This window comes from Drosophila teissieri, chromosome 2R (assembly GCF_016746235.2).
Source record: "Drosophila teissieri strain GT53w chromosome 2R, Prin_Dtei_1.1, whole genome shotgun sequence".
Classification (NCBI taxonomy): Eukaryota; Metazoa; Arthropoda; class Insecta; order Diptera; family Drosophilidae; genus Drosophila; species Drosophila teissieri.
Window position 1 is genome coordinate 5,828,351 of NC_053030.1, and position 22,613 is coordinate 5,850,963.

At 44.5% G+C, this 22,613-nt stretch overlaps 1 protein-coding gene across 1 annotated transcript; it reads left to right on the forward strand.

Moving 5' to 3' along the window:
* The first annotated feature begins 330 nt into the window (after positions 1-330).
* Positions 331-22,417, forward strand: LOC122613368 (insulin gene enhancer protein isl-1). The gene is made up of 11 exons (XM_043787511.1): positions 331-922; positions 16,138-16,327; positions 17,379-17,509; positions 17,624-17,812; positions 19,670-19,790; positions 19,873-20,035; positions 20,094-20,309; positions 20,759-20,987; positions 21,051-21,920; positions 22,006-22,237; positions 22,290-22,417. The coding sequence occupies exons 1-9, from the start codon at positions 784-786 to the stop codon at positions 21,293-21,295; spliced, it is 1,623 nt and encodes a 540-aa protein (XP_043643446.1). The 5' UTR covers positions 331-783; the 3' UTR covers positions 21,296-21,920; positions 22,006-22,237; positions 22,290-22,417.
* Positions 22,418-22,613: the final 196 nt, after the last annotated feature.

The window sequence follows — 22,613 nt, forward strand, 5'->3', positions numbered from 1 at the left end:
CGCGGAGCGAGTGCGACAAAAACACCTGTTCCTGTTTCGAACTCCCCCCGCAGATCTGCGCTCAGTCACTACAACAGTCCGTGGAGTCGGCTGTCGGCTAACGGCTAACAGCTAACGACTATCGGCAATGCGAGAAGTCGGAACCGGTTGCAGCTGCACCAGTGCCATACCAGTGCCTTACCCTTGCGGAGCGACGAGCTAGTCGCACTGCTCTCGCAGGCAGAAGTATCTGCGAGATACTTTTCGGGGTGAGTGGCTGGCTGGCTGGCTGGCTGGCGTACGGCAGTCGACGGAACGAAGCCACGACCGGTTTAGTCGTTCAGCAGTCTCCGTGCAGTGAGCATGTTTGTGCGCCAGACATCGTCGTTGGTCGGTTGTCGTCATCGCTACTATATAGCCGTCGTATCGCGAACATCGACCGCCTTGGCTCGATAGCCGTCGCCTTTTCGGATGCGAGACTCTTAAATCCCTCACTATAAATACAAATCCCTGCGAACAAAACGCGTGTGCGTACACAGATCCCAGATCGCAGATCGCAGATCACAGCCGTGATAATCCAGCTAAATTCGACGAAAAACCAGTGCTTTGTGTCCCGGTCTCATATTGAGTAATTCAAGAAAACTTCACGGAATAAGTAACCCTGCAAGTGCCTTACACAAATATCCCTGCTCAATGCCGGAAACTTCTTGAGTCCGGCCCAAAAAGAAAAGGCGCCCGCTCTCAAGATTGCCAGCCCACAAAAATCTCGAGTGTGCTTCGCCGAGTGTCCTGTCAGCCAAATATATGGTAATGGCAGAGATTGGTGGCCATTTGGCTCACCAGCTACCGTTGCACAATCACAACCACAATCAAACTGGATTACAGCCATCGCTGGTGATGAACCATCACCTGGATTTGGATTGCCACGGACACGATGTGATAAGTGAGTACCGATGTCCAAGGCTTGCTTTCCGATTTCGGGCTACTTGGGCTGCATCCTTGAAAAGGACGATATTTAATACTGGGGACAGCAGGATCACTTACCGAGGGACAGTCTTCAAAATGAACAATGAACCATTTGGGACATAAATCTATTGTATCTTATAGATACATTTGTTGGTTCTAAGTACTTTCGGTCCGTTTTCAATAGTTCAAAGGGCACAACAGTTCCCTTAGTTCCGGAATTTGGCTTTAGATAAGTGCCTTACCCTAAAAATTTAAAGGCTTATAGGGTTTTAATGTAAGAAAGAGTTTTGTTGATCTGCTATAGACAGTCCCTAAATAGCGTTTAAGTCAACTTTTTCAAAAAGTTTCCACGTGCAATTGAAACCCCAATTAACATCATTACGTAGATCACGCATCAGAATCATTTGCCGCTAATAAAGCTATTTAAAGCAGTTAATGACTTATTTATGGCTATTGTCCTAGGCACCAAACAAAAATTGGCAAATTAAATTGTCATTAAACCAGAGTCACTGATGGGTAACTTTCTCGATTCATAAATATGGAAAAGGAACGAGGAAAGCCCGTTTTAGACATTAAAAGCCCATAAAATAAGTAAAAGCCGTGTTAACAAATGCTCGCACCCAAATCATAGTTGTAAACTTGTCTTGCTTATTTTTAAACATTTTAATGCCAAGACATTCCAGATATCAGAGATCAAGGCTCGGTCTCAAAGGTTCCGAGCTTTAAAACCATGAACTGTTAGTCAAGTTTATTTGTAATGAAGGTCGAAGTTATTTTTATACCAAAGCCATTAAAAAGGTCAGGCACGCGTTGAACTCTTTCGTACCTTGAGTTTTTTATTTTGCCAATGTGATCCATCCATCCGATGTGATGTGAGCAAGGCTGCTCTAAAGTAATTACAAACAAATTAAAGCGGGGAATAATTCGAAAGAATACGAATCCATAAATAATCTTTATGGTGCCATTCCTTTGCCAAATTGGACGATTCTTTTTATATACGAGTATTGGACGACTCTCGGAGATTCTATCTCTAGGTCCAGATTTCTTTGTAATGGGCTTAGACCCTATCTCGACCTGTTTGCGTATGGCAATAACTGTTAAATTATAGTCGTATTTTACTTTAAGCACACTTTACATATAATATAGAAGCCAATTAACGGTTGAATGACATTTTAATGTTGAGCAATTAAGCGCGCGGGCAAGCAATTGCATGAAAAAGCAACTGAAAATGCTCACAAATGTATCTCATGCGATAATGTGACAAATTTTTAACTAGACTAAAGTTTGTTAACCAAAAATGCATTTATGAATTCATAAACCAGGAGTGTCATTAAAAAATGCTGTCTGTGTGTGACAGAAAGAGGAATATATTTTATTCAAATTTTATTTCGTATGCTAAATTGTGACAAATGTTTTGGCTGACAGTTGTCTAACCAAACGAACGACCGCAGAACACAAAAAAGCCAAACAAAATTTCCGAAAAAAGGAAAACATGAAAAATCATAATCATAAGCACATACACAATGGTTTGCTAAAATTGAATTATAAATGAGGCTATAAATGGGGAATAATGCAATATACTCGTATGCTTTTGTAGCCAACTGCGAATCATTTAAATTGCATTGAAATGTAGTAATTGTAATTTAAATTCAAATTAGTTGTCGGCCATGCAGCGCTGCTAAATATTTAATGTCTGAACATTTTAATTTGAAAACTTTTCACAAACTTTTCCTCCCCATCGCTCTGTTTAGTTCCTCTGTGAGTTAGCTGCAAAATTTTAAGTTAGAGTTTTGCAGCTTCAAGTTGATATTTGAAATGAAAACAATTTTTGTAGTTTTTCTTTCCCCTCCAGTATCTGGCAGCTCCTCTCTCTTTTGTTAGTTCACTCGGTTCCGAGGCGAGTTTTGTTTGTTTGTTGATTTTTGAGCGCTGTAAACATTTTAATGAGTTTTCCATGTCACAGACCCAGGCCTCCAGTCAACATGTCGTTGCCAACTTCTCAAGTAGTCGTTAAATTAATTAAATATAGTAAAAACAAAAAGAAATCGCCATCTGAAGTATCAGGCCTTTGTTTACTCTCCATGCTCTATAGAAAATTAAGTCGCAGATCGCTGCATACATCAGGGCGTTGAACTAGTTTCCGTTTTTCAGCTTTTCATGCTGGCGGTTGCCATAAAATTGTACCACTTTATGTTGAGGACCATAAAAAATTGGCAATTATTTGCGGCCGTAAAAGCCAATCGATTTTTACTTTTATAGTTTACCAATTAGCCAAAAATTTGAATAAAATGCGGAGCGGGTGTGCGGCACGGATTTCCCCCTTACACATGTTCCCAAATCTAATTCATATTAATTCCATTTAAATTTCTCGCCAGCAAATTCGCCGAATGCTAATTGGCATTTTCGATGATAAACACAAAATACACACATAAATACAACAAAAACCTTTCGAAAGTTAATTGTGAAAAATGGATTGGGCAAATGTTTAGCCAATGCACAAAAAGTTGAAATAATTTTTCGAATAATTTGTAAAGTGTCAATCGGCGACCATATAAGGTTAAGTTGTCTGCGAGCGGCCAAAGAGAATGGAACCTAGTTTTCAGTTTCAGTTTTCGGATGAGGCTCGTTATTTAACAGATCTCTTGTTTATTTATGGAGCTGCTGAAACGTCAGTGAAAGGAAAAGATGTTTCGAATACGCAACGCGATTCGATTTAGAGGGCCATAAAATTAGTTATATTGCCATTCTAAACGTGCTTCGATCGAATCTCATGTTGTTTTGGTAGTTCGTATTGGGCCATTGGAGATTCTTCCAACTGGGTTAAGGCTGGAAATTGATTAGATATTTGATTGAATAGTCATAGCCCTCGGTTTGTTAGTCCCCCACATCGTTTTCGCCTAACTTAACTTTAGGTAAAAAGTGACGTCAGGAGAGGGCCACACCCATTAGTTGTCCACGGCAGACGGACGTTATCTATACTTTACGAGTTCCTATCCAAATTCCTGTTGTCCCCGGCTGACATTTTCCCTGCCTTCCCGTTTCCGGTGTGCTTTTTATTTCGGAATCCCTGCTGCTGCTCGGGTGTGATAAAGTTATTTAGGCGCAATCCATAAATTCCCGACCTGAACCCAAAGGCCTTAAGGCCCAAAGGCCCAAAAAGACAGCGCAGACAGAAACGTAAATCCCAAAGCTTATCTGATTTTGCACTTCGGTCCCCGGCACTAGATCAATATGTTATGGCCGGAGATTTGCTCTGGCCCGTACCCCGTACCTGAGATTCGGACCCAAGACAGCTGTGCGCCTGCGCCCAGTGTCACCTCCCGTCCCCCACCCTCCATGTTCCCGGGCATCATTTGGAATCTGTGCCAGTGCCTGTGTCCGTGTGCCAAAAAACCTGGTCTAGAAGACAGTTGGCAGCCATCAAAACCACTCGCAGCCTCCTGCGTCCAGGTATTCTCTCAATCCAGCTTCGAGTTCTGCCTGCTTTGCATTAATTAACAGCTCGCTGGGTCCAGAAATTAGGGAATTTGAGAATTAGAGAATTATGCCTGGAATTTCCGTTCGCAGATGAGCCGCTGTATTGGAGGTCTGATTAGCTGATTAGCTTAGAAAGAGCTTCGTATGATAGTACAGATGGGTAGAAATAGTGGAACTTAAAACATGCAGCTCTGCAGGCATGGCAATAACAATTCGAAGTAACCTTCCATTGATCTTTACATTAAATATTGAACTTAACTCAAGAATATTTCTTTTTATCTATATTCAAAAGCATTTATTTGGCTTACTCTCAAAAGGCACGGCCTTAAACTTAAGGTTTTACGAGCACTTTAAGGGAAGTGGAAGCGCCAAACTTTAAGTATCGATGTGATTGCACAGCCTCGACCTGATTAAAGTACTGGCTCCGAAAAGGCTTCGAAATATTCCATATCCATATATCGTGTTGTTTCAGACTAAAGCCCCCTTTAAAGCCCAGTGACTCCGTCACTCCGAAGCTCTCTAACCTAATTAATGCACTTTAAGATATTCTTAAAGCCCTCGCCTGCTGGAATTGGGCATATTAAAGCAGCCGCCTGACTATTAAAGTGCAATTAAAATGTTTTTAAATTCTCCGCATTTTTTTTCTCTCGCATTTTTGAAAAGTTCATTCAAGGTGTCAGCAGCTTGTCAAGGTGAGAGGCGGCTACTGTTTGCTCGGCTGGAGAAAAATATTAAATTTCAGCTGGGGAAATCGCCGCGAGAAGCCATGAGGGAGAAACCAGGGAAGCGGAGAATCGGAGAACTGATAAATGTGCAGGCCAGAAATTAGTTGGGAGCTAACGCGGCCAGAAAATAAGGGAACAACTGACGGCCACGCCCGGTTATCGCGTGAGGGCTCGGAAAGCAGGAGGAGCCCCAGGGCCAGGGCCGGAAAATCGAGGGGAAATGGGGGAAGATGAGGGAAACTCGTGCCCCTCTCCAGGCGCTCATTAAGAGTGGCGAGCGTTTTGCATTTCCCGCTGGGATTTTCGGCGGAGCACCCGCTGCGCCATATGACACCTGGCCAAATACATACGTAATACCAGTACACAGTACACAGACATACGCACATGCCCCGCTCAGGTGCAACAGGGATATGGCCAAGCTCCCGTGTGGCATTTTGGCGTGTTGCATGCAATGCGCTGGCCACTTTAATGGCGTCGTTTTTAAAGCTTTATTCTGGCCCATGCCCACTCTAGCCACTGCCTTTATGAGTGTCACTTTTATAACCCTTGTTTTAATGACTAATTAAGCATGAAAGACAATAAAAGAGCCTAGGTAAGACCCCTAAAAAACAGAAACAACCACGGGCCGCCTAGAAAAACAAACTTTAATGCGAGATCCATAAAGTGAGGATGAGGACTTCAAATACTCGCCGCTGGCGTCAGCTGGAAGTGTATGTGGAAGTGGAGAGCCCCACTAGCCAGACGCCACTTGAGCAGATTGCACAATCCGACCAAAAATCGAGATCGAATTGAAGAGCAGTAGTGCCCATATCCCATTACACTCAGGGTGCACCCCTGAGATCCATCTTGTGTGCCCGCTCAGAACCACTCCACTCAATGTCAAGTGGCAGCTTCAACAGGTTGGACCGCCCGCCGAGGTCCAGACTTATGAACCGAACCGAACCCAAAACCCCGGTCTCGAAAGGCGAGACCAATTTGGATTGTCGCGCCACGGGGCGACTCATTCAGCGACTCGTTCGGCTATTCGGTTATTAAATATGTCCGATATACACTCGAGCATATAGCTATTATAGGTATTAGGGATCGCGGCTTTGGGCAGACACGTCGCCAGACGGTAGCCGCAATTGTAGTTACCTGCCTGCCAATATTTTGACGGGATGGTAATGGTCGGAGCCACTAAGCCAGCTCGAGAAGAGCTACCTGCAGCAACGGGCTTGCGGCTCATTATGTCATTATGTCAAATTGAAATGTTGCCACACGGCCAGCCAGAAACAGAAACAGAAACAGAAAGAGAGGCAGTCAGTCACCTAGGGCCGAGGAGAGGATGAGATGAGGATGGGATGAGGCTGGGAAACAGGCCAAACAAGTTGCTGCCTCTGGTTTATGGCCAAAACACCGTTGGATCGGCGTTTCTTGGGCTGCCACGAATCATAGGAAGTCATAGCGCTTCCCAAATTAGAGCACATCAAAAGCTGTTTCTGAGTGGGAAGAACTCTATCTGCAAACACTACCGATGTTCAATAAGATCAGTTTTCTTTTCCAGCATGTGCTCTCCAGAATGTACCATACTTACAACTTGCATACTGGGAAATGTAACAATCATATCAGATCTTAATTCCTCCCACTACAAAGGCAAACTGGCAGCCATGCGTTTGGCGTTGTAAACAAAATGTAGCTCATTATGTCAAATTGAATTGTTGCCTACAAGGCGAGCTGGAAACCGACCAAACAAGTTGAGGAGTTTGCAGATCTCGCGGTGACTGTGACTGCCCGCCTGCTTCGTATTTGTATTTTTCTTTAATTTATGAGGAAGTTGGCGGCGAGCGTTTTGTCGCCGCCTAAAAGTGGGTAGACCACGTAATACATCTTTCCTGGCCGACCACACAGATCAGCAAGTGAATCATGCGGCTTGGCCGCATCTCCGTCTGCAGATGGAGATGAAGATGGAATTGGCGATGGCGATGGCGATGGAGGTCGGGACCAGAGAACTGAGAGTCCGAACCCGATTCGCAACTAGCCCGGGATAGTCGGGGAATGTGAGAATAAGAGCGACGGGTTGTGGGGCCATAAAGCAGCCTACTTAAATTGCCATAAAGCCGAGCAATTTATTGGAACGCAGCCAGGCCGGCAGGAATCGCAATGGGAATCGGATTCAGATTCAGATCCAGAATCGTACTCGTATCCGAATCCGAATCCGAATCGGAATCCCCCAAGCCCCCACTTCCAGCCTGCAAACGCGTTGATTGCAGTCCGAGTTGATCTCGGCTCTTCGGGTCTGTGGTCTGAGGTCTGTGGTCTGAGGTCTGTGGTCTGTGGTGCCTGGTTCTCTGATCTGTGGTATCGAAACATGCCGCTGCGGTGCAAGGCTCCTTTGAAATTCAAATTTTATGAAGCTCATTAAATATAAATTTGTCGTTCGAGACTCTCCAACTGGAACACAGAGACAGAAACTGAGAAACTGAGAATCGGAGAAACTGTGAAGTCAGTCGAGAGATGCAGGCTGTGTGTGTGTGTGCGTATACGACACCCAAATAAAATAATATAAATTAATTAACAAAACGAAGCCGAAATGAAGTTAAAAATTTGCATGAACACGGGCCCAAAGCCTTTGGCGGTCGGCGGTCTTCGATACTTACCTCTTATTTTCTTCTCTTTTTTTTGGTTTTTTTTTGGTGTGGAGTTGCGTGTGCGTAATCGGCCGGGGTTTTAAATACTCTATGGCAACAGGACCCCAACAATTTGGGGGGCAAACGGGGGGCATCGGCACCGACAACGCGTTAAATGGGCAACTCGATCTTCGAGTGCCATAAAGCAGGCGGCGTCTTTAATGAGGTCTTAAGTTTTTATAACGGAGTTGCTGCATCCGAGGCAAAGTCGCTCCTCCTAGACGGGTATGCTGCTAAGCTGCTAAGGTGGCTTTGATTCCGACTCGGATCTGGACCTGGACACACCTCAAATGCAGAGTGTGGGGAAGGAATTTTCGACAAGGGTATGGCCCAACTCCACCAGTTGTAAGGAGCCTGGGATTAGGGATTAGAGATTTTATATTCTGCTAATTGTATATAGTCAAACACTTCAAATTCAATTAAAACGAAAGACGTTTACTGTATGCTTTTTATACAAGTTAAAACGACAGACGGCAATGTCTTACTAGTCTTGCCACAAGCTAGTATTTCCAAAAGTACAAAACTGCGGCTTTATTTATGTCGAACGACATAAAAAATAGGTGGACTGAATCAGGTACAACTGGCAGAACAACACCTCCAACAAGTACGAGAACAACCGCAGCCAGCGACAATGTTCAAGTGCAAAGGGGCACGCATTCGCAGTAACAACCAAAAAAAGGAGAACACAACCTGGCCAAGAGGCAAAAGGCAAACAAGGCCAGAAGACCGGGCAAGGAGTTTGGTTTAAATGGAGGCGGCGGATTGGCGGGACGAGGGGCACAGGTGCACCCTTTGGCGTTGTCGTGTTTGCGCAATATTTGCGACAAATAAAGCATAAGAACTGTTAAAGTTCACACGCATCAGGTCAAATATTTACACAAAACACCGAGGAGACGAGGAGACAACAACCAAAGGCAGCCACAAAAGCGGGCCATCGACAGTGACAGCAATGCAAAAATGTGGTCAAATCGCACACATTCTAATTAGCCAAGAGGCGAAAGCAATTTATGATAAACCGAAAGCCATAAAAAATTAGACAAATTAAAATGGCAAAATATGGATATGCAAACCTGAATGGGAATGTGGAAAAAATGCAAAATAAATACCGAATTATGCGCAAAACGTGCAAAACGCAGCTGGCTAAAAACTAAAATGGTCACTGGGAAAAATCAACAATCAAATGCATTAAACAATTTGTTACCACAAACCCGTTTTGCCCCAAAATGGCCAAACTGCATTGGAAAACGCAGTTTTCTCTCGTGTTTGTTTTGCCTTGCTTTTTACCCGTAATTTTTCTTTGTGTGAGGCTCACTTTAATTGCAGTCGAATCAAAGTCAGATTTTTGAGGAGATTTTTGTTCATTACTGACATTAATTTGACACTTTGAAATGACGGCTCGACTCGGCTTTCTCCTGCGCCTGAGGTGCGGTTGTTTTCGAGTTTTTCGATTTATTCGATTTTTTCTTTGATTTTTCACTTTACTTTGTTCGTCGAGGGGCGCCCTGTGTTAAAACACCATAAATAAATGTCGCCCGCTTATCGCCGGCCGAGAATCCTGCGTCGGCGTCCCCATCGCAAGACAAATGCGTTGTCAACGCAACCTGCCTAATAACCCATCATGATCATCACTTAACCGGGCCCAAAAAGAGCCAACGAGCCAAAGAGAAGCCCAAAGAGCCAGACGCTGCGATTCTGGCTGCAGCCGGGCTCGAATAAAAAAGACACTATCGGTTCTTGTCATCTGTCGGCGACATGCAGCACAGAGGGGCAGGGAGATGGGAGACAGGGAAATGCACTCGGAAAAAACACATACTCGTAAATGTGCAGGGAATTTTCATATCCGAATCAGAATCCCGTATTCTGCAGTATTTGTTCTAAGTCCGTCTAACTAATAAATCTGGTTTCCTCGAAAAGTTGTTAGTTTGTAGTTGTTAATAATTACTTCTCAATCTATTCAAGCCCATCAGGTTTCCTCTCTAATGATATATATCATTTCTAATATATATCTCGTATACGATAACAATCTCTTTGAAATATAAAATCAAACTTAGTTAAAAAATGCCTTAGTTATTTGTAATGTGCCCCTTGTTTTTTTGAGTGCTCGAAGAGATTTGAGTCTTGATTCTCGGGCACATCGGCATTTTGTTTTCAGCCGCCGACACACAAAAAAGGTCATTTCCGTTCTTCACTCAGCCAGCTTGCAACATGCAACAGCACACAACAGCAGCAGCAGCGGCAGCAGCAACCGCGGCAACATCGAGCTGTCCCGCTCGGCGGAGTGGGGATGTGGCATAAATTGTTGCGGGCCCATGTCCATTTTGAGTCCAGGCACTCTTTGATGTCGCGCCTTCAGCAGCCGGCCGATGGCATCTCCCCGGCCGAGTATTCAAATTTGGCTTCAATAAAGCGACAGCCAACACCATCGCCATCGCCATCGCCATTGCCATCGCCAATAGCAGCAGCATCAGTATCCGCAGCAGCAGCAGCAACAGCAGCAGCAGCCGCAGCAACAACAAGAACAGCCACGACAGACGTATTCAGTTAACTGCGACGGCCAATTCGAAAATCAAACACTTCAGAGTGATTGCCTGGCGGCGGCTTCTTTTGGATGTGTGTTCTCCCCATTCCCCATTCCCCTTGTTGCCCCATTGTTGATTCTTTTTTATATGCATATTTGAGCAGAAGAGCAGAAGAGTCAGTTTGCATTGATCAGTTATTGGCTGCGCTTGCTGGGTTACACATGCCGACGTTCGCTTCGAGATGGCAGCGTGACACGAAAATGCTGGTTAAAGAAATAAATAATCAAAGGGTAAATCAAATCAAAATGTGCACATAGGCCCTTTCAAAATTTAAACACACGCTAACTATAATAGATGCGATTGTGTTGCATTTCTGGGTTTACTACAAGCTGAAATCTACTTAAACTATCTTAAACTATCCTCTAAGCCAATTCCGCTTAACTTACAAACTACTTAAGTTATTTGCTGACTAAGTCTGCATCTATATGCTTCATTAGATCCACTGACTTCATCCCTCCCAAATCATGCCCAAAGTATCTTTCTAATGTAATGCGAGTTTGCTCCCTTATTTTTGACCTGCCAAGCGACGTTCAAAACTCAACTTCCGTTAACCCCTTTGGTATTGCGTTTTGTGTGTAATTAATTAGGCAAATCTGTACCCAGACAGACAGACAGCAAGAGAAAGATAGACACACAAAATATCGATCGAGATATCGGTGGGGTATTTCACCCACTTCCCCCGACTTACTTTCTGCCAACGGCTGAATTAAGATAATGCAGTCCCATTGTCAGAGCAACTGCACAACTGCACAACAGCACAACTGCACTTAATTAAGCCAACTTAAGTCAGAGCCGGAGATGCTAAGTTCCCAAAACTGCAGACACAATTGAGTGTATCAAAGTCTCGGGGACAAACAAATCACAGACCGCAAAACTTCCTTTGAAGTCGTTGGAGTGAGGGAAAACCAGGGATTGCCCAGCCCACGCTCGAAAGACAATAGCCTGGCCAACAAAACATGGCCTAATCAGTGGCCAAAAGCCGCACTCCTGCCTCCTCTCCTCCGCCCGGAATCGCTGTCCTTCTCTCGCATCGTATCTACAAAATTGATGAGTCTGTCAAAATGTGAATTCGAATTGTCCAAGCGGAGGAGCAACCAGAAAGCAGAAAAAATACAAAAACATCCAGAGGGGCACGTGTTCCGGAGTTTCGTCCTCGCCGCCTGTCATCATTAATTTTTTAAATCGTTCCACAGGTAACGAAAAAAAACCGAATGAACCTCGCATTCAACTCGTTTAAGAATCCCACAACAGCTTCCAGGAAAATTGACAAATTTTCCCAGAAGTCACGAGCCGCGTGTTCCTCCCGTGCAAACTGCTCTTCAAGTGGATAACTGGTTTATCTTCATGGTGGTGAAAACAATACCAATACTTTACATTTTGAATACTTAATATATAACTCACTTCTTCATAGTTTTAGTCGCAGTTTTTAAATTCTACCATCTAATAATATCAGAAAACTCGAACGAGATGGCAAATTTCAAATTGAGTTCCATTTTTCTGGGTGTACTCTAGCCTTTGTTTATAGTCATGTGAAATTCCTAGTTAAGTCCGAAAAAGAAGCGGCACTTGCTGTGCCGCTAAAAAGCGAAACTCGCTGTGTGACTGCGCTTTGTATTTACCTTATAACAAATATACCATAAATCAAAGGGTGCCCTTAACCCTCCACTGCCCCCGTCCCTTGGCGCAGACACAAACAGTAGTGGCTTTTGAAATCGCGCCCATATCCGGCGGAGCTTCCATAATTTTTCTCGCCCCTCATTTGCGTTTGTGGCCAAGAGTGGCGAGCCTGGCCAAAACGTATCTTATCGATGCTTTGCATTTTGCATGTTGCCTCTTGTCGAGCAACAGTGAGGAGAAATAAAAAACATGCAAGCGGAGTAGGGAGATGCTGGGCAGCCATTGCAATGTATCTGTATCTGTGAACGTGCGTGCTGTTGTATCTGTATCTGTGAAGTAGCCCGAGTTGATTTGACTGCAATTTTACTTGTTCCCTCATTTCCAGCCCCCCTCTTATGTGGCCTTTGAAAGATTGCCGACATTGATAAGTGGAGACGGCGAGAGAGATGGGTAGCACGGAGGAAGCGAGAGAGAAAACCAAGGAGGAGGCCAAGAGACTCTGTCCACAATCTTCGATTCACTTCTTGGTGGGCGTTTCTTGGCACAAATTCCTTGATATGTTTATTGCTCAGCCATCAATTTCCCGCAGATCAATAGATCAAGTCCAGATCCCAGCCAGGCACTTCTGCTAGTCCATCACAGATACGAGACTTTACTCGTGTAATTTAGACAAAGATGCATTTAATTGGTCACGATGCTTTTCATCTGAGTGCTATTAAATGTTCTTTCTCTTTATTTTAATATAGTGACTCTTGAATCAGTTCACCCCTCACAGTTTCTACACCTTGAAGAAGTCGCTTCACTCCTATTTAAAATCCCTTTTCATTTGAGCAAATTAAAGCCGTGAAGCCCCAGAAAACCCAGTTAGAGCCCAACTGTCTGGGTTCCCACAGAACCCCCACGACAATGGCAAACACGGTTTTCCGATCGACGAGCAATTACATCATACATATCATACTCGTATGCAACTCACATAAAGGTTGCCGAGGTCAAGAGCAATGGCCAAAAAGGTGTGGCCATTAAAACTCGAATACCTCTCAGCATAAAAACGTGAACATGCCCGCCAAGATCAAGTGCTGCTGCCACAGAGTCAGGGAAAATGTTTCGTTATTTAAATGGAAAAGATATACAGACTAGGAACGAGCAAAAATAGCTAGAAAAAAAAAATAGACGGGAAAATAGTGAATGAATGAGGAAGAAACAGAAGTGACAGGCAAAAATGGGAAACACGCAGCCTGCGAAGCGTTTTCCTCGTTAAAAGTGAAAAAGCCGCAGTTGCCGCATGTGCCACACACAAGCCCCTTTACCACGCATTAACCCCCCAACGCCCCACCTTAACCCCCACCGCCAGCTATTTCACTCACCGAGAGAAACCGCCGACACAGTCGAAAAATTCATAGACGACAACACGAGACAAAATTGCATTTTGGTCCAATGTGTGCCGCACTGAAAAACCCAAAAAAAAAAAGCGAGGAAAATAAAAGAACCACGGCGCGTCAACCCCCAGGAAAATGAGAGGAGCGTGGGTGGCACTTTGTGGGTGGTGGGGAGGCCAACAAAATGGCAACATAACATGCAAAAGATACGCCACAAAAGCGGAAAAACCCCCCAAACGGAAAAGCAGCACACAGGCGCAGGAGTTGCGCTTAAATTCCCATTACAGCCATAATGGCTGCGGCTCTGTGAGTGCGTGTATCTGTATCTGTGTGTGGGTGTGTGGGTGTGTGGGTGTGCGGGTGTATGGGCGCAAAAGAAAAATGAAAACGAACTGCGCAGGATCATTAAGGCAGCAGAAGCCCCAGCCCCAGCCCCAAGTCCCAGTCTCTCCGGCCAAAAAATTCAGGAGCCAGCAATACATACTCGCACATCCCAAAATCACGCACATTCACAAATAACTGTCAGAAATTCATACAAACACCAAAGGAGCAGAAGCAAGGGAAAAAACCCCAAAGTACTGTCCAAAAGAACGCACAACAAAAGATACTGCCGAAAAAGGCAAAAATGGTGGCTGTGCACCGACAAGCGCACACACATGTGTCCATATAGGGTAGCATTATATAGCAACATTTTGAAGGCGAAAAAATACAAAGAAAACAAGGGAAAGACGCACATGCCCCCAAGCCAAGAAAAAGTGAAGAAAAGAAAAAGACTGCCAGCAATTGGAGGCTGAAACATGGAAGTAAATACCGCCTGTCCGTCCGTTTGTCAGTCTTTCATTCCCTCCAGCTGTCAGTGTGTCCGAGTCCGAGTCCGCCCGTCTGAATCCGAATCCGAATCCGCATCCGAATTCCCAGTACTTGGAGCTTGAAGAGCAACAAATACAAGCCCAGTACGATGGCTTGCCAGATACTTAAAGCTCCTTTTAAATACCCTAAAAAATGCACGCAAGTTAAATGAATCAAAGTGCAAGTGTGCCTTAAAACTAAAGGGATATTAGAAATACCGCTTCAGAAAGGGTTACAAATGTACAAAATAGTATCGAAAGCAGCTTAATTTTTATAAATAATTTGTTCTTTGCAATTCAGGAAATACACATATGTTTTATGTATAATAGTTTAATATAACAAAGTGCTAATTTGCTGCAAGCAAGAAATAAATATTTTCAGTTGTGCATTGCAAATTAATGTATTTACATTGCCATGAAAGCAATTGAATCGACAATTGTAGGTCATTTTTATTGCACGCATCCTAGGCTTATCAGTTGCAATTCCCCTTCGAAGGGTATAGGAGAAATATAAACCTACAAAAATTGGCGAAAAAATAAGAAAGATTATACACGAACAACAACGGCAGCAGCAACTTGTCTGCTCCGCCTTTATAAATAATTCATGTGTAGCTACAGCGAGTGCGAAAGAAAGATACGCCAGATATATATACACATACACCCTGGGCCCCAGCCCCAGCCCCGCCCCTTTCCGCTGCTTACCGCCCTCCTCCCGCCCCTAACCACTCCCAAAAAACAAGAAAAAAGAAATACTCAGATACCCGGCCACGTTTAAAGATACAAAGATACAAGCAAGGCAACAGATACAGATTTTATCTGTGCACGAATGTGTGTGTTTGCGATTTTTCCTCTCCTCCCAATGTGTGTGTTTGTTTGTGTGTGTGTGGGGGGCTGAGCGATGGCGGAAGGGGGCAGAGGGGAGAGGGAAGAGGGAAGCGAAACATTTAAAACGTGCTAAACGCGCGTCAAAGTTTTTCTTAATTTTTCAACAGCAGCCGGGAAAAAGTTTTCCTCTGCCAAGGATTACAGCAGCACATAGTCACATAGTCGAGGAAGGGGGCGGGGCGGGGAGGGGAGGGAGTGGCATGTACATAATGTGGCAATGATTGCATTGATTTTTTCTCCCCATTCGTTCGCTTGCCACCCAAAGGTTGGCCAACAAAAAAGGAAAAGGAAAAGGAAAGCAACGGAGGAAATAAAGAAATAAAGCACGAGGCGAAGTGGAGGAAAATGTTCAACTTAAATACTTGAAAATGGCTGCTGCGTTTCAGTTGGCTTGGCCAGGATTTATGAATTTTTCAAATGTTTTCCCCCAGAAAAACGCCGAAGACCCATCCGAAAAGGAAAACTTTTGTGGCAGGAAAAGTTTTTCCATCGCAGCAGTCTCTCGACTCCAAAAAGGGAGTGCGGCACTTGGGTAAACAGGAAAAGCTCGGATTATTTGATAACAGTTTGTTAATTAGCGCCGTCTTTGCTGTCTCACTTGCTATTTGTTTACGTTTCCAAAGGCATAATTGGCAAAATTAATTTAAGTTTGTGCCAAAAAAATAAAAACATGCAAACTGCTGCGCAAAGCTAATTAAGCAAGGTGGAAAAGTTGTTGGGGATGCAAGTTGCCTGGTGGTGGCAGCTTTTCCCGTCGGCAAATATTAATTATTCTGTATTCACATCTAGTTTGGTTGTAGTTCATAAGTTAATAGCTCTATAATGTCGTAAAAAGGAAATCCTTCCTGATCCTTCTAAAGTCTAAGGACCTTCATTTCTGGCAAAGCCTTTTGGGTATTGCATATCGCAACATAATCATTTCTTAAGAAAAGAAAAGATAACTAGATTCATGTTTTTACCTTGTGAGTTGTAAGCCCATACAAATCGAATACTAATATTACATCTTGGTATGTTTCCAGAAAAACAACGACTATCTCACTGCGTCGGCTGTGGCGGCCAGATCCACGACCAGTACATCTTGCGGGTTGCCCCCGATCTGGAGTGGCATGCGGCGTGTCTGAAGTGCCAGGAGTGCAGGCAGTTCCTGGACGAAAGCTGTACGTGTTTTGTGCGCGATGGCAAGACCTACTGCAAGCGTGATTATGTTAGGTGAGTTTGGGTTTATGGCTGAGTATGGCTGAGGTGTCCTGTACGTCTGGGCCGTGTATCTGCTCCACTTCCCACTGCCGCATCTCAATTTGAGTGGCCAGAACATTGAAACTAAGCCCCCGTGCGCCGCGGGGCATTATCTAATTTCCACTCGGAGCGCAACTCGCATTCGAAAGCTATTTGCTCAGCCCTAGGCACACACTCCGTGTCATGCGCTTGGCCTTTTCATTTTCATTTCCAATTGTAGCGTTCGGCAAACGTTTAGGCCGCTCTTCTGTTAGCCAGCCTTGTTAGCCCAGCCAATTAGCCCGGCGATGCCAATACAAAAAGGCAAATACTATGTTCTAATCAACAGCTGGTCCTCGGTAGCCGGAGACTCGGGGAATTTGGTATCTGGTATCTGGGATTTGGGTTTTGGGGTTTGGGGTTTGGGTTTCATCATCGCTAAATGTATGACGTGCAATAAAATCTGTGTTTGGATCGTTTTATTTGTGTGTGTGTGTGTTGTTTTTTTTTTTATTTTTGCCATCGTAAAGCCGGCGACCGGCGACCAAAGTCGCAACTATTTGCCATGCAAATCTTTGAATAATTGATTAACACGTGCAAAGCTATAAATTAACACTTTTCCACCGGCACACACACTGCGCGCTCGATGATTGATGAACGACGAACACTCGGCTCACTCATCGATGTCGGCACTGACAAAAGAATTTTATTTTATAGCCATAAACAAGCTCTGCCAACAGCACCCCCTGATCCTCACCCGCTGGTGAACTCATTCAAGGCTGTTTACAGCTCCAATCATGGGATCTTAATTCGACTCTGGGCATCTGTAGCTCAATGCTACCACGTATTTTCATTTTATTAACCAAGCAATACATAATAATTCTAATGATGAGTAGAAGAATTTAAACCCATCGTTTGTTACTGTTGAAAACAAGGAGCCTTTTTTGGATAGGTAGCACTGTGCTGTTAAATTGCATTGTTTTGAGTGCAAATAAAATAAAGTTAAGTAATCATTATCTTATAATATTTGTGGTATTATTTCCAGGTTATTTGGTACAAAATGTGATAAATGCGGCAACTCCTTCAGCAAAAATGACTTTGTGATGCGGGCCAAAACGAAAATCTTTCACATCGAGTGCTTTCGATGCTCCGCGTGTGCCCGACAATTGCTGCCAGGTGAGTTTATTATTTGCTTAATAGACCCCTTTGCCCCAGCCCCCCAACCCCCGTCTCACAGATCCCACCACTTATTTGCCCACCAAACAACTGACTGTTTACCTGGAATTTTAGGCGATGAATTCGCGTTACGCGATGCCGGGGCTTTGTACTGCAAGGAGGATCACGATGTGCTGGAGAAATCGTCGCAGAGCAGCCTCACTTCTTCGTCGGTGGAGAGCAACAACAATATTAGCAGTAGTAACAACAACAACACCAACCTTAGCAATAACAACCATTCCAGCGAATTGGGTTCAATGTCAGGTGAGTGTGCCACTTGGCCCTTGATTTTGGCCCCCAAGAGGAGCTTCGAGTGGGGGATGCCACGCTATTGGGGCACGGATTCTCGCAGGGCTTTGTTTAGGATTGTTGACTCGGCATAACAACCCTTCAGCTAGGGCTCTTCAGCTCGGGGATGGTAGTTCTCGAGCTTGCCCTTTCAGTTGACACTGTAACCAAATATTTTCTCGTAGTTTCTGGTTTCGTGCCATTTGTTTAGCTATCTTTATGACTCATTCAGCAGCATTGTTGCAGCGCATCGCTACTCAGTGTAATTAGTTACTGGGACATCCTAATGTCGTGACAGTCTTTACTATAACTAAATTTCAAACCACCAGAGCTATGCTCTTACCCGAATTGAAGTACAATCGGTTCTCAATTAAAGCTTCTCACCGGTGACATCTGCAACACTGCCCCATATTTTGTGGAGCTTACGAGGCCCCATGCCACATCCACTAGCGACCATTTGAATTCCCCGAGGCGAAAAGTCAACCCATCCGGAGCACCATATCCCCGCCTGTTCAACTCCATTCGCTTTCCACCGAAAAGATTGCCAATCCTAATTAGCCCAAATTGGTCTGGTTCTGTGAATGGAAGCGGAGTCGGTCGGAGCTGCGACTCTGGGCGACAAATAACCAACAAATAAGCAACAAATAACAGTTCGGCACCGCACAAAAGCGACGTGCTCGTGTTTTGTTCTTAGAAAGACAGCGTTACATCCTTGTAAGCGATATAGCAGAGCAAACAGAAATCGGCAAACGTCAAACAATGTACGACAATTGTCAAACCATATCGACGACATAATCTCATTGTTTAACCAGAACGGAGAGAATCGACGGAATGGTTACTTGGGCCGCAGCCAGTCAGTCAGTCAGTCAGTCAGTCACCTTATCAACGTGGGGCGGCGGCGGCGGCGGCGATGTCAAACGATGGATGCCAAACGTGTGTGGCGGCAAACCCCCTCCCCACCCCCTTCTGTTTTGCAAAAGGGTTTCAAATAAGGGGAAATATATTGAAAAATCTGCTGCCAGGGCAAACAAAAACAAAACCTCCGCAGTGCATTGCATCGATGCGTTCAAGCGGGCAAACATTGACAAGCAACTTCTTGGGAATTTCACTCGTCTTACCTTTGTGTGACTGGCTTCGATCGCCGGATTGCCGGATCGCCGGATCGACAGGTCGTATGATCAATCGGGTAGTGGTAGTGGATAGCAGGGCGCACCATTCATAGTTCCACTTGCCGGACTGTTTGTTTGTGCTCAACTCGAAAACGGCATGCAGTCTGGACGAGTGTTTGCCAAACCGCAGCGGTCGCGACTCTTTGAAGTTCGGCACTGGGAGAAATTGGTGTTAACTGTTTCAATTGCAAAAATGGAGCGCCTCATTGCGGCCAACAGTGCTAATTACTCACATGTGTATGCCCTAAAGTAGTCCCAATATTGGTAATAGTTTTTGCGAATTTGCGAGCCCCGATAAGAAAAGAATGAGAGAAAATTCCTTCAAAAGAAGCATACCGCCCCGATAAAATCACCGATCGATCTGTGCGATCGAGAACTAGATAACACCGTGTTTCGGGGGTTGTGAAACACGACTTAATTACCAGGGATCGATGCGAGCGGGGCCTTTGATCTTCCAGTGCGTAGAATTCGGCATTTGGCGATATTTTGGGTGCAATTGTAGTGGGCCAAAAGTGAAGCAGAACTGAACAGAAATATAAGCAAGAAGACACGAGCAAGCTAGCAAACGAGCAATCTACCTCATCGGCACTTCAAAGCGTTTCTCCTTTGCCAAAAATAGCACACGAATTGATGGAGTATCTGTCTTCTTCCCTCTCCTATGCAGATTCCGGCAGCGAATCGGGCTCACACAAAAGTATTAGGGAAAAGCGACCCTCGGGGCCCTCGGATGGCAAGCCAACGCGGGTTCGGACCGTGCTCAATGAGAAACAGCTGCATACGCTCAGGTGAGTGGTCTATTTCCTAGTAGAACCTACTCTACTTGGCCTTACTCTGGACGATATTTGTAAATATAATGTGCCCCTTTAGAACCTGCTACAACGCTAATCCGCGACCTGATGCGCTCATGAAGGAGCAGCTGGTGGAGATGACGAGCCTGTCCCCGCGAGTCATCCGAGTGTGGTTCCAGAACAAGCGCTGCAAGGACAAGAAGAAGACCATCCAGATGAAGCTGCAGATGCAGCAGGAGAAGGTAAGAGCACCCCATCCCACGTCGCCGTACATGCCTCATTGGAATTCTCCCCTGTCAGGAGGGTCGCAAGCTCGGCTACGGCGCCATGCAGGGCATCCCCATGATCGCCAGCTCCCCGGTGCGACATGACTCCCCACTGAATCTCCAGGGCCTGGATGTGCAGACATATCAACCGCCGTGGAAAGCCTTAAGCGACTTCGCCCTTCACGCCGATCTCGACAGCAATGGAGCGATCAACACCCACACGCCCGCATTTCAGCAGTTGGTCAATCAGGTAGGGATATACATACAACGTTGGGCGGGATAGATATCCCTATAATATGGGCATTATCCCTACATGCCTTTCAAATTATGATCGCAAACGAGTTTATTTTGAACTTAATGTGAGGCGGAGCTGGAAACCAGAATGCATCATTTTTGCTATGGCTGTTTGCTTGCCAATTGAAAACTGGTTAAGACACGTTATAAATATGCGCGGAATAAACCTATTCAAAATATCTTTGCAATACTACTGAAAAGGCGATGAATGGACAATAAATTAGTTGTTTAGCTGTTATCACCATGACGGACTTGTATTCCATTCATATCTCCGTCTATCAATCCACGATGAAGGTTTACAAGATCTGCATAGCATTAAAGCAATTTCGACTCGTTTAATCATTTCATTATAAACTAATCCCAGCTCACTCTAACCCATTTCCTCTCTCCGCTCTCTCCTCGCAGATGCACGGCTACGACCTGAACGGGATGCCCATCCTGCCGCCGCATCCGCACTCGCATCCGGCGCAGGGACCTCCCCACCAGCACCCCCCGCCCCCCGGCGGACCGCACAACCATCAGAACCAGCATCCGAACCAGCAGCCCGGAGGCAGCAGCCTGGACTCCGGCATCACCTCGCACCACCATCCGGACAGCACCGACTCCTACGTCACCTACCTGGAGAGCGATGACAGTATGCAGGGCAGTCCGTAGACAATCGAACCGAATCTAATCCAGCTTCTTTTGTTGCTCCCAGAATCCAAACTGGCGCTGACCCCGTCGTCCTCTTCCTCGGCCTCGGCGGGCACATCGATCTCCTCGCCGCCATCGGGTGTCGGAGCAGGGGGTGGCGGTGCCGTGGGCGGTGGTTCAGGTGTCCTGGGCTTGGGCGTGGGCGTGGGCGTAGGCGTGGTGGCCAATCAGTCGGCCACCGAGCAGCTCATGCAAATGCTCCAAAAGGTAACAGGCTCGGCTTCCCCGGCCTCACATGCGGTTCTCTAAAAACAAAGGAGGCGCAGAGGGCGTGGTCGGAAGCTCGAACGTGAGGAGCTGCAGTCGAACTTCACGAACTCGAAATGTTCTACTGAAAAAAAACCACACCCGCGCTGAAATTCGAATGTCTAGTCAACATTTGAAAACCTCGCATATAATCACCATATCCTTTGATCACTTGTACTTCACTCAATATTTTGATCATTTTCGTCGACAATGAAAATGTTTCGAAGTTTCGTTAATTTATCCTGTTGTATCCAGTTAGTGGAGTTCGACTGCATCGGGGTTGTGCAATTCTTTCTGTCCGCATTTTCAAATTCTACTCATGTGTATTCTGTAAATTTAGTTAATTTTAAATTTAATTGTAATTTTATTTGTAATTTTAATTTTATTCTGTTTGATTCGGTGCCAAAAAATAGTCTGTAGGCCGTTGGCAATTTGTGGATAATCTGGCTCTGGCTCTGGTTCGTTATGTAACATACACTTTTGTTGTTGAGTTCCACAAAAATGATCATGAGAGAAAATTAAAGTAAGCTAAACAAAACTGCTCACACACTTGAAAAGTTATTACAATAATTTCCGACACGAAAACAAAAATTATGATAACAAAAGGAAAAGAGTTACTTCGCATCAAGTAGGGAATTTCATTAAACATCAATTTGTAAATACCTTTTATATATTAATAATAAACAAATATATTTTCATTCAAAATGCAAAAGAGCCGATCGAAAGCATTCACAAGCGAATCGAGAATCTGACTCGTGTGTATTATATGGTTATATGGGATGCTAAATCCGAGGGGTAACTCAAAAACTTAAAGGCGCACTTGGCAAACTTGTAAATCGAATTAGCAACTACAAAAGCATCTACGTTAAGTTCATAAATTGTATGGCAAAAGAAACACAAAATTATTATAAATAAATAAATGCGGAAAGAGGAGGGGAATTTTATGTAAGTGAGAAACAAAACTGTAACTAAATCTAGACTTATTTGTATTTGTTAGTTTTTAAACATTTCCGAAATTATTATCGCATTACAAGGCGAGGGAGACAACAAATCCGGCAGCGGAAAGGCAGAAAGAAATGAAGTGAAGTGTACTGTACCAAGGATGTTTATGAACTGTTTCGTAAAACAACTAATGTATTTTCAATAATATTTAACTAATATTAATAATAAACAGTACATAAGTAATTTTAGTAACTAGAAAATGTTTAAATGAAATTACAAACGAAAATAAAACCACAAAAAAACAACACGCAAAATAACAAAAATAACATGTTTTATTTTTAAACGAAAATATTGAATACACAAATCAAGTTTGAAATGC

Excerpts from the sequence above, each read along its gene's own strand:
- LOC122613368 (XM_043787511.1), top strand. The coding sequence starts at position 784 with ATGGTAATGGCAGAGATTGGTGGCCATTTGGCTCACCAGCTACCGTTG. Across the intron at positions 923-16,137 it reads CCACGGACACGATGTGATAA|AAAAACAACGACTATCTCAC; the intron begins GTGAGTACCGAT and ends GTATGTTTCCAG. Across the intron at positions 19,791-19,872 it reads AAACAGCTGCATACGCTCAG|AACCTGCTACAACGCTAATC; the intron begins GTGAGTGGTCTA and ends GTGCCCCTTTAG.